Here is a 14,321-nt window from a genome sequence, read left to right on the forward strand (position 1 = left end):
AGTAATGTGGAAAAAGAAAGAAACTTAAGAGAATAACATTTTCCCACCATGTTTAATCTACTCTAATATTTCATGACTATAATAGATGCTAATATGTTAAATGTTGGATTATGGGCCAGTCATGCATGTTGTTTGATTTAGCAAATCAATTAAAAAATCACGCTTCTGCATAATGGACTCCTTAGTTTGGAGCCTGTGTTTGAAGAGCCCCGATGAATCAGCGTAAGTGCTGGAGTGTGAGCTGTGCTGACGTTACCAGGCTTCTGTTAAGATAGTGTGTGACTGCAAGTTTGGCCTTGGCTATTTGCCTCCACTCTGGGAAAACAGCTGCCCCCAAAACTGGACTCCTTGGCCTCACTGAGATGTGGTTCTCTATTGTATTTAAAACTTAGTTCTTAAATCTTAGTTGTCTGCCTTTTAGTTTACATAAAGCTGAGATGGTCTGCTTTGGGGCAGAAACTTTAACACGAGTTTCTATAGAGCATGGAGCCTCTGGAACTGTCTGCCAACCAGGTAGAGTCACTTTATTGTCCTGCAGTATGTGTACAAATACAAATGTTTGGAGAATGGCCCAAAATTGAATAGAGAAAGGGGAAAGCAAATACAAATAGTGAAACCAACAGACCGTACTAATTTCCTAAACTGTTATCAGACAAATTATGAGGAGATTGGAGGCTATTCCTAGGGAATGTTTTAAAATCTGTCATTATTTCCAGTTCCACAAAGAAGTTTTAGTTTCTCTGAATCCTCAACTTCTACATACTATATCCTTATATCTGTGTGTTTTCTCATTTTGAATTTTATAACAATGAATCATGACACTTAACAAAGAAGTTGCAGGTCCCTCCTGCTCTCTCAGCTTCTGTATACAATTTGGTTTCCCTCTTCTGAACTCATCTTTTGTGTTGCAATATTTCCATTTAATGCATTATTACAAAACCTGCTATTACTTTATTCCATACTTGGAAGGGATTCCATACTTGGAGCAAGCTGATGACCTTTCTTCTAAAGACACCAAAGACTGCTTGTGTCAGACAGTTTAGCACTTAGTCCCATTTTGCAGTAGGATGTATCCTCTAAGGCAGTGTGAAGCACAAAGCAATTTGTTTTGCATAAGTAGCTGTTATGAGTAATTGTTTGTACTACAAGAGTCTAGGGAGACCAGGCATAGACTAGGACATTGTATGAACCTGAAGCTAATTCACCACTTAAAGTGAGTTTGGGATGATAATGAATTAACAAAAGCAAAGTTCTGAAGATCTATCAAATAGAGTGGTTGGTAGCCGATTTTAACACATCCGGTATCATATTTCCTATTTATTCTTGATGAATCACTGCAACCTCTTTTCATTCAGAAGTTGTGGTAAATTTGCAAAGTTTGGGGATAGGTTATTCATAAATACTTGATGGTGTAAAAACAAAAAATATCTTCACCCAAAATGTTATGCAAACACTTCTAATACTACCATGCAAAAAAAATGAGATTAGAAGGAAAGCTTACTTTATTTTCAAGAATATTTTGACTTCTTATTTTGGCTAAAGCTTATTCTTCTCAGTTTTTCTTGGGACGATGCAGAGAAAATTATTGTGAAGGCATTTCATGTCAAGAAGCAAACTTAACAGACTCTTTACATGAATTTAAGTTGTCTGTACAGACTGAACCCTGTTCTAGAAATTTTAGGGAAAAAGTGAGGCCTAAATGTCTGGGAATGGCATTGTTAGTCATAATGTGTGGCAAACCAAAAAATGGCTTTTTATGTAAAGATACAAACTGAATCTTGGAGTACTTGCTAATTTCAGGATGTTTAACTCCTGTCCTCTCCTACTGGCTGTAGCTGTATTTGTCTAGTAAAATGTGGGGAACTGTACATTGAAGTGCATGTTTGGGGTGGTGGGGAAGAGGGATGGTGGTCTGTGTGATGTAGTCTGTGTGCCTCAGTATTATCCAAAGTCTGGCTTGAAATTCCTTTCAAAGAAACAACTATATAAGTGAAGTTTTTACATTCAGATTGAAGGTCTACATAGTAACTGCAATCTCTCTTTGCCATGAACAGGCATTTAACTGCTCTGCTGGCAGTGACACTGTCAGGTCTAATTGTGACTACAGTATTAGCTTTATCACAGCCTTTCAAAGTTCCTCCTTTATGAACACACTTTCTTCTAATGAATTCTTGTTTTGTGTGTAATGTTTAATGCACCTTTATTCTTAAGAACATCAGTAACCATACACTGAATTCCTCATCTTCTCACAATATTTTAATTAGTTTTACTTCCAGGCTTGAACAGCTGCTACCCAACCACCAGAGGGTAGAGCTGTCTCTTACTGAACCAGATCACGTACCAGCACTTTCCTCATCCTTCTTTTATACTGTCTCAAGTCACTTCTAGCACTGAACAGTGAGTCTGGGCAAGATCAGCACACTGGTGTGCCAACATGACGTTACTCAGTAAAGTAAATGAAGAATCACTTTTCCTGTCAGTAGGCATCATTCTGAAATACCAGGTTATACACACCTTTCTCTTGTTCTGGCAGTGAAACTGATAATTTCCAGATTTACTCTTTTATTATCCTTAATATCTGTCTTAAAGACCACACTGTGGTTTGTAGTGAGTACACAATCCATATACCCTCAATGAATGCTAGCCATCGAACTAGAGCAAAATTGGAAAAATTCAGTTCAGAAATAGAAACCTGGCTATGAAATATTTCAAAAGACTGTAAGGAAGAAACTGTATGTCAACCTCTTGCTACCTCATTCAGCTGACCAAAGAGTCACCTGAAAGATCTGTGGGAAATGAATCAAAGAAAATGGAATACTGTATCATGTTCCTGTTCCCTGCAATTATTAAGATGGGAAGCTTGTAAATTACTTTTTTTTAAAAAAAGGAAAACCAAAACTGTGAAATACAGTTTATAGCCTTAAAATTAATTATTTATGTACGTATGCATGCATATATGTACAAAAATATGTATCTGTACAATGGAAACACATTTTTTAAAGTCTACTTTGTTCCAAACATTTTAAGCTACATTATGGGGTGGGGGAGAATAAAAGAAGACATGGATAGAAGATTCTAGTCTTCAGAGTTATTAGTATAACAAACTTCATAAATACCAAATATCTTTGAAATACATAACAAAACTTACAAACTATTTATGGAATTCAGTGACTTAAAATTGTAACTGCTGGTATTTTGTGTAGTAAGTGTTGTAAATTTTTACAGAAGATGACTTTTATTGCAACTGCTGTCTGTAATCATTGTTTTGTACACAAAAGCAGCATGTCTAAGAAAAGTATAAGGCTTCAGTAGTACCTTGAATGAAGGTGATGAGACATTTTTTATCTTACATACTATAAATGTCAGTAAGTTATGAAGTAAAGATTAGTTTAAATCTGGTTAATTTTAAACCCAAAGTGTGAAATGTTCACATTCTCCTATCCTTGTCTGTAATCTGTTGATTTACCTCTGGATACATTAGATGTCATAATGTAGAGTAATCTAGAAGGTGACAGCAGACTGTAAACATTTCCTTCTCTGGATTTGCACTTATCTCTATGACAACGAAGTTAATACAGCATACAGTGCATGATGAAACTATGTCACAGTATGAGTTAGAGAGGTTAGAGCATAACAATAATTTGCAAAGCTCCCCACATTTGTTTAGTTCCATGCCATTGCTGTAACAAGCAGATTTTCTAAAAGGACTGCCTTTCACCTGTTCAATGGAGTTACTCCTGGACTATACTGATTGCTCTGGTTCAGGTTTCAGTATACCAAGCTCATTTGAGTTTACATACCTGTAAGGCCTGTTTGGTATAATTGGGACACTTGTCTGCTATCCTTTCACAGACATGACCAAATTATTCTCACTGCTGTGTGTTCTCAGCCTAACCAGTGCATTAATTGTACTGTTCGGATGATACAAGCAGATATCTATTCCACATCTATTAGAGATTTCTGAAGCACTTAGCAAAATAATAAACACTTTCAGGTTTCAGTATAAATTAGAGCAAGTTAATACTTTGCAGAGTGTAGTGTCTATTCTTTTTACTCCCATATAATACAACTTTTTCTTGTTACTCTTCAGTCACTTCCATTCTAACACTCAAGTTTTTCTCTTACGTGGCTGATGAAAGATCTTTTCTTTTTATAACCACAATATTTGTCCATTAACTTTCTTTAGAATATCACATCTTCCCTTAAAGGAAGGGAATCAATGTCAGTGTTTGGCAAGCATTTCACTGGATCTGTATACCTATATGAATTCATCAGTTGCTACCCCATCCTGGCCCTGGAAATCAAGCCTTTGCAGACAGTTGATTTTTTTTTTTTTTCAGTAAAGTTGGCCATTTTTTTCTTCAGAAGACAGAAGGAAAGGAAAGAATAACTTGACAGCTCTTGCTAAAAAAACCCCAACAAACCCCAAAACCAACAAACCCAAGCATTTGAATACCTTCACTTTTCTGAGGGAAAGTGGCACAGAAATGATAAGAAATATTCTAACAAGGAGATCATCTAAGCATATTAAAGTTAATAAAAATAAAAAAGAAAACAAAACCAAGAACATGACCTGGTGAGTAAACTTACTCTGAAACAGTTCTTTAAAGTTGAGAAATAATTTGGAAGAGCTTTCTCTGAAGAGTAAACAAACATTTGTCAAGAGAAAAATGTTGTTCATACACATCATTAAATGATTTTTTTCTAAATTATTTCCTCCTACCCTGCACTGTGGACTGTTTCTTAATAATACTTGTTTGTCTCCACTTACCTCTTACTGTTTTTTTCAGCACAAAATGAACTGATCAGTCAAAAAAATACTCTAATTCAATTAATTCCATATGTAAATATTTCATGTTAATAAACAGAGCATAGATATAACCTTGGGTCACTACAGTGGCCAATTGCTTATAAATTGGCAAAGTGCACAATCCTCCAGCCTGTTCCTTGTGGAAATTATTAGCTTTTTGTATGAATCCTATTCCACCCATGTGTAAAAAGTTTCAGGAAGAGGAGTCAAGATTCAACTATCAGGCCCCTTTCCCAAGCTCAAGTGAGTATGATTTTGTACAGTTTGTCAGATTGCTGCTGCTGAATGTGGAATGTGTTAAATGGCTAAACTGAAGAATATTTTTTGTTTTGAATAAGCCAATGCAGAGATAAGTGTAAAGGACTGAGTTTCTCAGCAAAGTATCTTATCCTAATAGCTAAAAAATCATCATCCCCTTTAGGGGAATGGATAAGGAATAGAAAAAGTCGGAGAAGGAACAGTTTTGGTAATGTCAAAGACAGCAAAATTTGAAATATGGTTAAGGCACTGGCAATTCAGTTTCAATATCCCATAGTAGACCCCTGAATCTTTTCTAACACATTATCTTCCCTTGCTTCTTATCTCATCTTGTCTCTTTGCTTTGTAAGTTTTCCAGTCACATAATTTATTCTGTTTTTGCACAATGCCTTATACCATAAATCCCTCACCGTGGGTGAGATCACAGTGTACCACTTAATTTTGTTTTGGCACAGAGTAAATACTGCTTTTATGCTGAACAATGCCAGAGTGTTCCAGATGAGTAGAAACAGACAGTTGAAAGACATGCTCCATTAAAACCAGTGGACTTGCCAAGTGCTCTTTTTCACGCTTAACAAGAACATTCAAGTCCTTCTGTTTCATTAAAAAAGTACCACAGACAATGAAGGTAACTAGCAAAGGCAGAGCCATATAACCAGGAGAAAGTAAAGGCAAATACATTACCTAGTTGTAATGCGGGGTCTGAGATATTACTTGAAGACTCTGTGGACTTCATAGTTACGGAAAAAAAAAGGTTTTAATGTTTATTTGAGGAAAGAAACCTTTATTTTCTTTCTCTTCCTATGGAGAGTAGCAAGAATAAGAAAAGTGAAAGTGTTGACTCTTCTAGACATACATTGTGCAGGCTATGGTTGCCCACACTATATTCTGCCTAGCCCATGCCTTTCATCTCTCAGCAGCAAATTCCCTATAACATTTGTATAGCACAGTAATAAGAAGTGTTTGCATTTGGGTTTTTTTTTTATCCTTACCTTAGAACTAATAAATAGTACCAAAAAATTTTAACAGTGAAAGGAATGAAAAAAATTGATAACATCTTTCAACCTTTTGTAATCCATATCTAGCTGCAGCCAATTGAGGTCAAAACTGGGTTGTCTGCTTCCTAACCCAGGTTTTGTCTCAGCTGTTTTAGAAAATATTCCTACTGTTTTGAGTTGCCTTTGGTAGCTAATCTTTTGGTGGGAGACCTGCAGACAGAAGGAAGTATAACATCGACCTAGCTGGGGCGTATTCAAAATGAAAAGAAAGCACAGAGGTCACCTTGTGGTGACAGCAGGAGGAACTGATAGATCACACAGAGATGCACCTTTTATTCTCTAAGAAAATTGTGTCCCTTTAGCTCTTGCTGTGTGTTTCTAACCCTTCTGCCCCTTTCCGCTACCTTGTGCCCCTACTTGTTTCCTTTAGTGGCAGCACAACAATAAGGATTTTATTAACAATAATGTACATCTACACAGTTTTGTGAATTGGAGGGCACAATAGATCTGGTAATCTGTTTTCTTTCCTTGCAAGGTGAAGGGCTGCAAGATTTAAATATAAGTTTTGCAGAAGAAACACAGAATGAAGGTGACATAAAACACACGACACCAAAAAATACCTACAGTCAGATACAACCAAGTGCACTAGAATAGAAACTGCAAAATGTTTTGAATTCAGCACTAATATCATAGTATTCTTGATATAGGAGATCTGTGAATTCCATAATTTTTTTGCAGGGAAGAGTGTGGAGAGCAAAAAGCAAAGAAAGAAATCAGAACGATTTCTAACATGTTCTTTGATGACTAGTTTGAACCAAGATGCACAAAGTTGTACCTCAGAGATGTACTTTTAAAAAAATCGATCATACCCATCGATGAATTCTCCAAGACTTTCACTATAATTTGATTTATATCAATGTAGCATAACTTGATTTCTTGCCTGTGTAAAAAAGATCAATGTAAAGTCACTATTACAAAGATTTATTCATGGGTACACAGTAGTTTCTGTCTACCTAATTAAATCTATTGTATCAAAAATAAATTTCAGTTGGTGCAAAGTTAGTTCATAGACTAGCTGGAAAGTGCTGTATCTGCGGTACTATTTAGTTATGAGAATTTATCAGTGGCATTCCTAAATGATGAGACTTTAAAAACACACTTCTGAGACATTTCCTTTACATTGACAATGTGATTTCAGAGGCCCTTAATGACATTATAATTTTTTATTGTTGTTGTTTGTTTTCTTACTTCCCAGCAATGCCACTGAGGCTTATAAAAATAATACAAAACCCAGAAAAAAAGTCACACACAATTCTTTGTCTGCTTCCTCACAGCTTTGTTGTCTAAAGAAAAACTTAGCAAAGGAATAGGGTTTGCCTAAAGAAAATGAGAAGGTATGTGAAGTTGTTCATCTGAAGTCCTGGTTCAATTAAAGATGAAAGCTCTCAATTTCAAGGAGATCTATTCAGTTTTTAGATAATTACTGTGATTACATGCATGTGTGTGTATTTATATAGTGAATCATTTTCTGGGTAAGAGAAAAGATGGATTAGAAACAGTAGGTGTCATAGCTCACTAGAACAAGAATGAAAGTAAAATGTGAAAAACTTTTTTATTCTCTCTATGGTATCCATGTTCAGGTGTGATTAAAGGACTTTTACAGCTTGGTGTCCAGTTCAATCATTTTCTTGAAGGGAAGAAAATAGCTAGCAGCTGTTTAAAAAGGATATATGTCTAGTTATTTTGTACCACTAAGGTACCACAAATGACCCAGCTAAGCTACGGTATAAATTGTTACTGGGGTTTTTTTTTCATGTTTGTTGTTGTTGGTGGTGGTTTTTTTACTGTCCTTTACTTACTTCTTGTCTAGCATATAGCAGGTGAATTCATACTAGCTAGAGATTAATATATGATCTCCTGGTGGGGAGACAGTGAAGTTCACTGTAGCTCCCAACTTAGACATGGATTTGTTTGATTTCTGGAGATTGTTTTGTATCACTGCTATATTAACATGTCATTGCACTTTTACCATGAGATTGACTATTTTTCAGTCTAGAATTTTTCACAGTACCCAATCAGTTTGATTTTTTTTTTTTTTCTCTGGCAAGCTGTCCTAATGGAATATTTCCCTCACACCTTCTGTATTGCATTTGAAGAAGGGCAGATCATAAGCGCTTGAGTTGCGAGGTGCACTGAGACCCTATGGTTTAAATGCCCAGACGTCTTGGAAGTTGGGATGGTAGAGACCTATGGGCATTTAGAATCATTAAGGGGACAAGATAAAGAGAATTCTTAGAGCAGAGGAGAAGCTAGACAAAAATAGCTAGGGCTGATAGTTTACTTTTTGAACTGAGAAGGATACATGAGGAGGAAGAGAAGATGAAACTGATCTGGAAAATAGGGTCTTTGGATGAAGTGATGTAGGATACTTAAGAAGGAAAATGCCATTCAATTAGGGGTTTTTTATTATGTAGTGGAAAATATGAACTAAAAGAGTGAAAAATGTAGTAGTAGATGAGAATTGGAAGTCAACTGTAAGAACTGTATTTCCAGAAAAAGCCATTCTTTTCGTATCTTTAATTTTTTTGTGGATAGTAAATCAGATATTAAAAATGTGTGTGTATCATACGTCAAGGCAGTTGGGACTCTGAGGCACACTAAGTGAATGTGTTTCAAAGCCCTGTATCTGTCCACTTTTGCCCAAAGCCTCTGGAAATATTACTGTGGTCTCTATCCCTATTCTTCAAAAGGATCAATGTGCATCTTCATTTATTTGATCAATGATGTTGAGGTGAGAGTACAAGGGTTTTTCTTTAGCAAAATATGATGATGCTGTAGTTGAAGCAGAAGAAAGGTATCCTCTATGGCATATGCAGTAAGTGTATGCATTATCATCATATTTGTGTATCAGAATCTTAATATACTTTGCTATATGTGTGTGTGTTTTATACATATTTTCTAGGAGTATTGTAAAGCTTAATACATTTCCATCTCTTTCTCTATTGGAAAACAAAACTGTAATACAAAAGTAACATCTTTGGAGATCTTTATTTTTGTATATGTGCCTTTGTTTCCATTTTCTGTCTGAAACAACAAATTAATACATTATTTTGTCCGATGCAAATGTGTCGGTATTCAGGTATTCCGCCTGCTCACTAGAAGTTATAAGATCCCTGCAATTAGACCCCACCTACACAATTATTTCAATTTGTTATTCTAATAGAGTCTAATAGATAGAACAGTTCAATTGAAAGGGACCTACACAATCATCTTGTCCAACTGCCTGACCATTCCCCTCTTCATTCTCAAAGTGAAAAATTACACTTCCTGCAGCTACTGTACTCAAAACAAGCCACAAGAAATTGATTAAAAACCATTCCATTGAATGGAAGTTACATGTATGAGTATTTAGACTTTTTAGAGTTGCTCTGTTGTACATGGTTGCTGCTCCCAAAATCACGAGAGGAAAATGTCCACAATAGACTAAGCACTGTACAAATGTGCAATCTGGGCCAGCCCTGAGGAGTTAATAATCTAAGCAAGAAGTGAAGGGGAGGAATGTTTATTACTCAGTTAAAATAAGTGGAAAAGCTATATTTAAGAGCTGCCATAGTTTGGAGGACTTTTATGTTGAGGCAATACATAGTTTACCCAGTATCCTGAAAGAAGCCAGTTGTTGGTGGTGTTTTTATTCCTTATGTCAGTGGCTTCTGGGTCTGATTGCAATGTTTTATCTATGCTATAAATTTCTTTCAAAATGTAGTATTGACTAGAACAGAGATTACTTATTCTTTGAATTTTTATTCTTAAAAAAGGGAAATGAAACCTCTAATTGATTTCCTGCCCAGAGTGCAAAAAAGCAAGCCCTGCCTAAACCATACCTTGTTAAGCGTCAGCTCCAATTCTAGCTATTAGGATGAAACCTTTCAGAGAAGATGTTTGCAGGACTTTATTGTTGTTTTGGCAAACTCTATATTGTTTTAGACAGTTAAAAACAGTTGCCAGTCACAGTGTTTTATAAACCAGACACCTTCCTATGTCAAGGACACTTTGGAGTAATTGCAGTGAACACTGGGATAAAATTATCATTTTAGAGCAGTCATTTGGCAGAGAAATAAATGATGGTTACACATGACAGCAGCATAGTCCAGTGGAGTATCATGCGTTTTTCCTTTGCTTTTCAGGATAAGCAATCTTGCCTCTAGAGCTGAACCACTGCTCAGCCTTCCTGTGTGCTCTCTTCTGGCTTACTCTCCTCACCATTTTCTTCACACTTACATGAAAAGCAGGGATATATTTCTAGAGTGGCATGCAGGAGTGCCATGCATGAGCAAAACTGAACTTACGGCAATCTACAGGGTAGTGATTTGTGCAGAGTAAGACCCAAGATAGTGGTTTGTGTGTACTGTTGGAACCAGTAGCTACAGTGTTGCAGCAGCAGTACTGAGAGAGCTCACCTGACTGCAGCTACAAAGCAACAGGAGTTTTTTATTCTACATCTAGCCTAAAGTGAGACCGGGCTTACTTGTATATTCATCCCTCTTCTCAAACAGCAATATTTGTTAATTTAAGGAGAGGCACAGAGCTTCATTTAAAATCATCTAGTATAATTGGAGCTTTGTGATATGAAAAGAATTACTACAGTCTTCATGAACCTGTAACTTTTGGGGGGCAGGTTGAGGGGAGGAGGTGTTTTTTAGCAGTGAGAAGTTGACAGTAGGATTAAAATGAATTTTTTATTTGAGTAAAATCTTATTTGTGAGTGCAAGAGCTCCTGCTCCTTTCTTGACTATATCACTTGGGAGTATAGGAACTGCCATACTGCATCAAACCACTCATTTGTCTATCGCAGCACGCCCTTGCCAGCAGTGACCGACATCAAATGCTTCACAAGACGGCAAGGGAAAACCTGTAAGGAGGCCAGAGTAAGAAACACTGTTCTAGAGGAAAGTGGTTTTTTCTCCCTCCTGATTTTGTTTTAACCCGATGAAATGGTTTGAAATAAAGCCCAAAAGTCATAATCTTTTGATGGCATTTTAAGTTTTCCCTTTTGAAGATTCATAGCATGTCATCAAAAACTAGAGAAACTGCTTGAATAAGAAGGTAAGGGGAAAGAAGTGTCCAGCGGCATTAAAGTGTGCATCTAATGCAGTGTAGGAAGAAATATTTTTCTTGTTTATCATAACAAGAAAATGTATGTAATGCTGCGTCTACCTCCTGCCTTCTAGCCTACACTCTCTTCCAAATGACTTTCTCCACAGTTGGTAAATGTGTGTGTGCTCCAGTGTTTTTTAAAGATAGATTTGGATTCTGCTTCCCCTAAATTTCCAAAGGGGAATATGTCCAGGGATGCTTGATAATTTGCCCAAACCTAGGGCAAATCTAGGGGCTGTATGTAGCCATAAATACTAAACACATCTTGTGATGCAGAGCCAGTAGGGTAGGTCAGAAGTTTTCCATCAACAGTGCTGCACTATGTATTGGAAGTTGATGATGACAAAATACTTACAGTTGAAGAAGAACATATTTCTCTTCCAGAATTTTTTTTCTTTCCTCCACTTTAAGCCTTTATTATCAGATTTCAGAGTTTTTAGGATACCAAGAAAACCACTGATAGAAAATAATTAAGAACTCTATATTAAGCCAAAATATCAAAATGAACAAATAGTTCTTTTTTCAAGGAAAAAGTCTCATAAGACTGTTTTGTGGATGTGGAACACAGGAAAAAAAAAAAAAGAGCTGCTTAAATCCCTCTGGAGAGGAATAGGGTCTCTGTGGTTTTGGTGACTACTGTGGAAATTGTTTCGAATCAGAATGGTTTGGGTTGGAAGGGACCTTAAAGATCATCTAGTTCCAACCCCCTGCCATGGGCAGGGACACCTTCCACTAGACCAGGTTGCTCAAAGCCCCGTCCAACCTGGCTTTGAACACTGCCAGGGAGGGGCCAGCCACAGCTTCTCTGGGCAACCTGTGCCAGGGCCTCACCACCCTCACAGGAAAGAATTTCTTCCTTATATCTAATCTAAATCTACCCTCTTTCAGTTTAAAACCACTACCCCTCATCCTATCCCTACACCCCCTGATAAAGAGTCCCTCCCCACCCTTCCTGTAGCCCCATTTAAGTACTGGAAGACCGCTAGAAGGTCTCCCCGGAGCCTTCTCTTCTCCAGGCTGAAGAACCCCAACTCTTCAGAGATGAGACTCACAGGTCTGTAGTTCCATGGGTCTTCCTTTTTTTCCTTTTTAAAAATGGGGGTTATGTTTCCCCTTTTCCAGTCAGTGGGAACTTCACCAGACTGCCATGACTTCTCAGATATGATGGATAGTGGCTTAGCCACGTCATCCACCAGTTCCCTTGGGACCTGTGGATGCATCTCATCAGGTCCCATGGACTTTTCCTTAGCTGGTCTCGAATCTGATCTTCTCCTACAGTGGGCTGTTCTTCATTCTCCCAGTCTCCATACCTTTCTCTTCTGCATGTTGGGGGGTGTGGCTGGAGCCCTTGCCAGTGAAGACTGAGCCAAAAAAGGCATTGAGTATCTCAGCCTTCTCTATATCTCTAGTAACCAGGTCTCCCCCTTTCTTTCTAGAGAGGGCCCACATTTTCCCTAGTCTTCCTTTTATCAATGACATACCTAGAGAAGCTTTTCGTATTGCCCTTGATGTCCCTGGCCTGATTTAATTCTATCAGGGCTTTGGCCTTCCTGATCTGATCCCTGGCTGCTTGGAGAGTTTCTCTGTACTCCTCCCAGGCTATCTGTCCTTGCTTCTACCCTCTGTAGGCTTCCTTTTTGTGTTTGAGCTTGTCCAGGAGCTCCTTTTTCATCCATGCAGGCCTCCTGGAGATCTTACCTGACTTCCTTTGAATAGTAGTAGTACCTAATAGTGAAAATATTGTTTCTGGTGCTAACAGATATCCATTATTGGATTAAGATAAGAAAATAGTTCTAGCTGTTATGGTGAGAACTAACCAAGTCTTCTTTGCAAACAAGGATCCTTACAAGTTGGGTTGAGAACTACTTCTATTCTGTATCTTGTCCATTACATCTTGAAGAAGATTTTTGTACTGGGCATAGAACTGGAGCTCCAAAAGCAATGATAATTTTCAGTCACCTGGAAGATTTTAAATGAAAGCCAATTATTTAATGTGACACCATTCCCTGGGTGGTGACTCCATTTGTAGGTGGCATCCTGGTTCCACACATACTACGCTGGCATATTTTACTCTTCTTTGCAGTAACCTATCTCTGTACTTTACACGTTGGTAAATAACAAAGGGTTTTCTCTTGTAGAGCATAGTTAGAGAGTTGTCCTCATTACTGTCAGTTTAAATCACCATGAAACAGTGGGTTTTTAAGTAGGAAATGAATAGTGAGGAGATTAATTGGTTGAAAAGATTGCAGGGTAAACACAAGTAGAGAAGAGGGACATGACTGAAAGAAGAGATCATGTGTGCAAATAGCTGGCAAAGGAAAAAACAGAGAATACAATAGGGCTAAAACACCATAACACAGAGAAATACAGTACTGGCAGTGACTTGCATTCCTGCAGCATCTTTCATCCAGAATTGTCTTCAGACACCACAGAGATTTATCTCATCATTTATCCCTCCAAAGCAGTCACCTTTCAGGTGAAGGTGAGAAAAACAGATTAGAAAGATATAGACAAGAAAGATTGCTAAAATCTAGGGAAAGAGAGGCAGAATAGGCAAACCTAGTTTTCAAGAATGTTTTATAAAGCATCCTACTCAAAACCAAGTTATGGCCCTGCACTGAATGCATGGATATTACATGATAATTTATATTGTGGAACCTCATCTTGGGACAAACAGTTGATGATCTCAGCTACAGTTAAACTGGAAGACCTAACCCCCTCTGAACTGTATTTTGGGGCTGGTCCTGCCACATGCAAGCATCATCTCCTGATCATGTCCTAGTTTCCCCAGGGAACAGCCATGAGGGAACTGTGATCTCCAGCCAGTCCCTGGTTTGGCCTGGGGATGTAATACACTACAGAAGAAATCTACAAGTCACTTCAGAGAAAAATTTAATTTCAATTATAGTTGAGGACCTAAAAGATTATGTTACTCTCTTTTAAAACACGAAAAACATTAAGGCAACACCAATTATTGCCAATTGTCTCCAAGAAATCTGACACACTTGAAAGGGTTGAAGTTGAAAGGGTTAAAGTCGGTTCTTCACATTGCAGGTGCAGGATCTTTCATGTCCAGTCCACCCACAGGCTGAAATCATTGC

At 37.5% G+C, this 14,321-nt stretch overlaps 1 protein-coding gene across 1 annotated transcript in view; it reads right to left on the bottom strand.

Annotated features, from left to right (window-relative positions):
• The window catches only part of TRIM42 (tripartite motif containing 42), a 33,676-nt gene extending 21,007 nt beyond the window's left edge, over positions 1–12,669 (bottom strand). The window contains 1 exon segment of the mRNA XM_074877418.1: positions 12,531–12,669. Within this exon segment, the coding sequence (XP_074733519.1) occupies positions 12,531–12,669 (139 nt within the window).
• Between the last annotated feature and the right edge of the window lie 1,652 nt (positions 12,670–14,321).

This window comes from Strix uralensis, chromosome 9 (assembly GCF_047716275.1).
Source record: "Strix uralensis isolate ZFMK-TIS-50842 chromosome 9, bStrUra1, whole genome shotgun sequence".
NCBI classification, from domain to species: Eukaryota; Metazoa; Chordata; class Aves; order Strigiformes; family Strigidae; genus Strix; species Strix uralensis.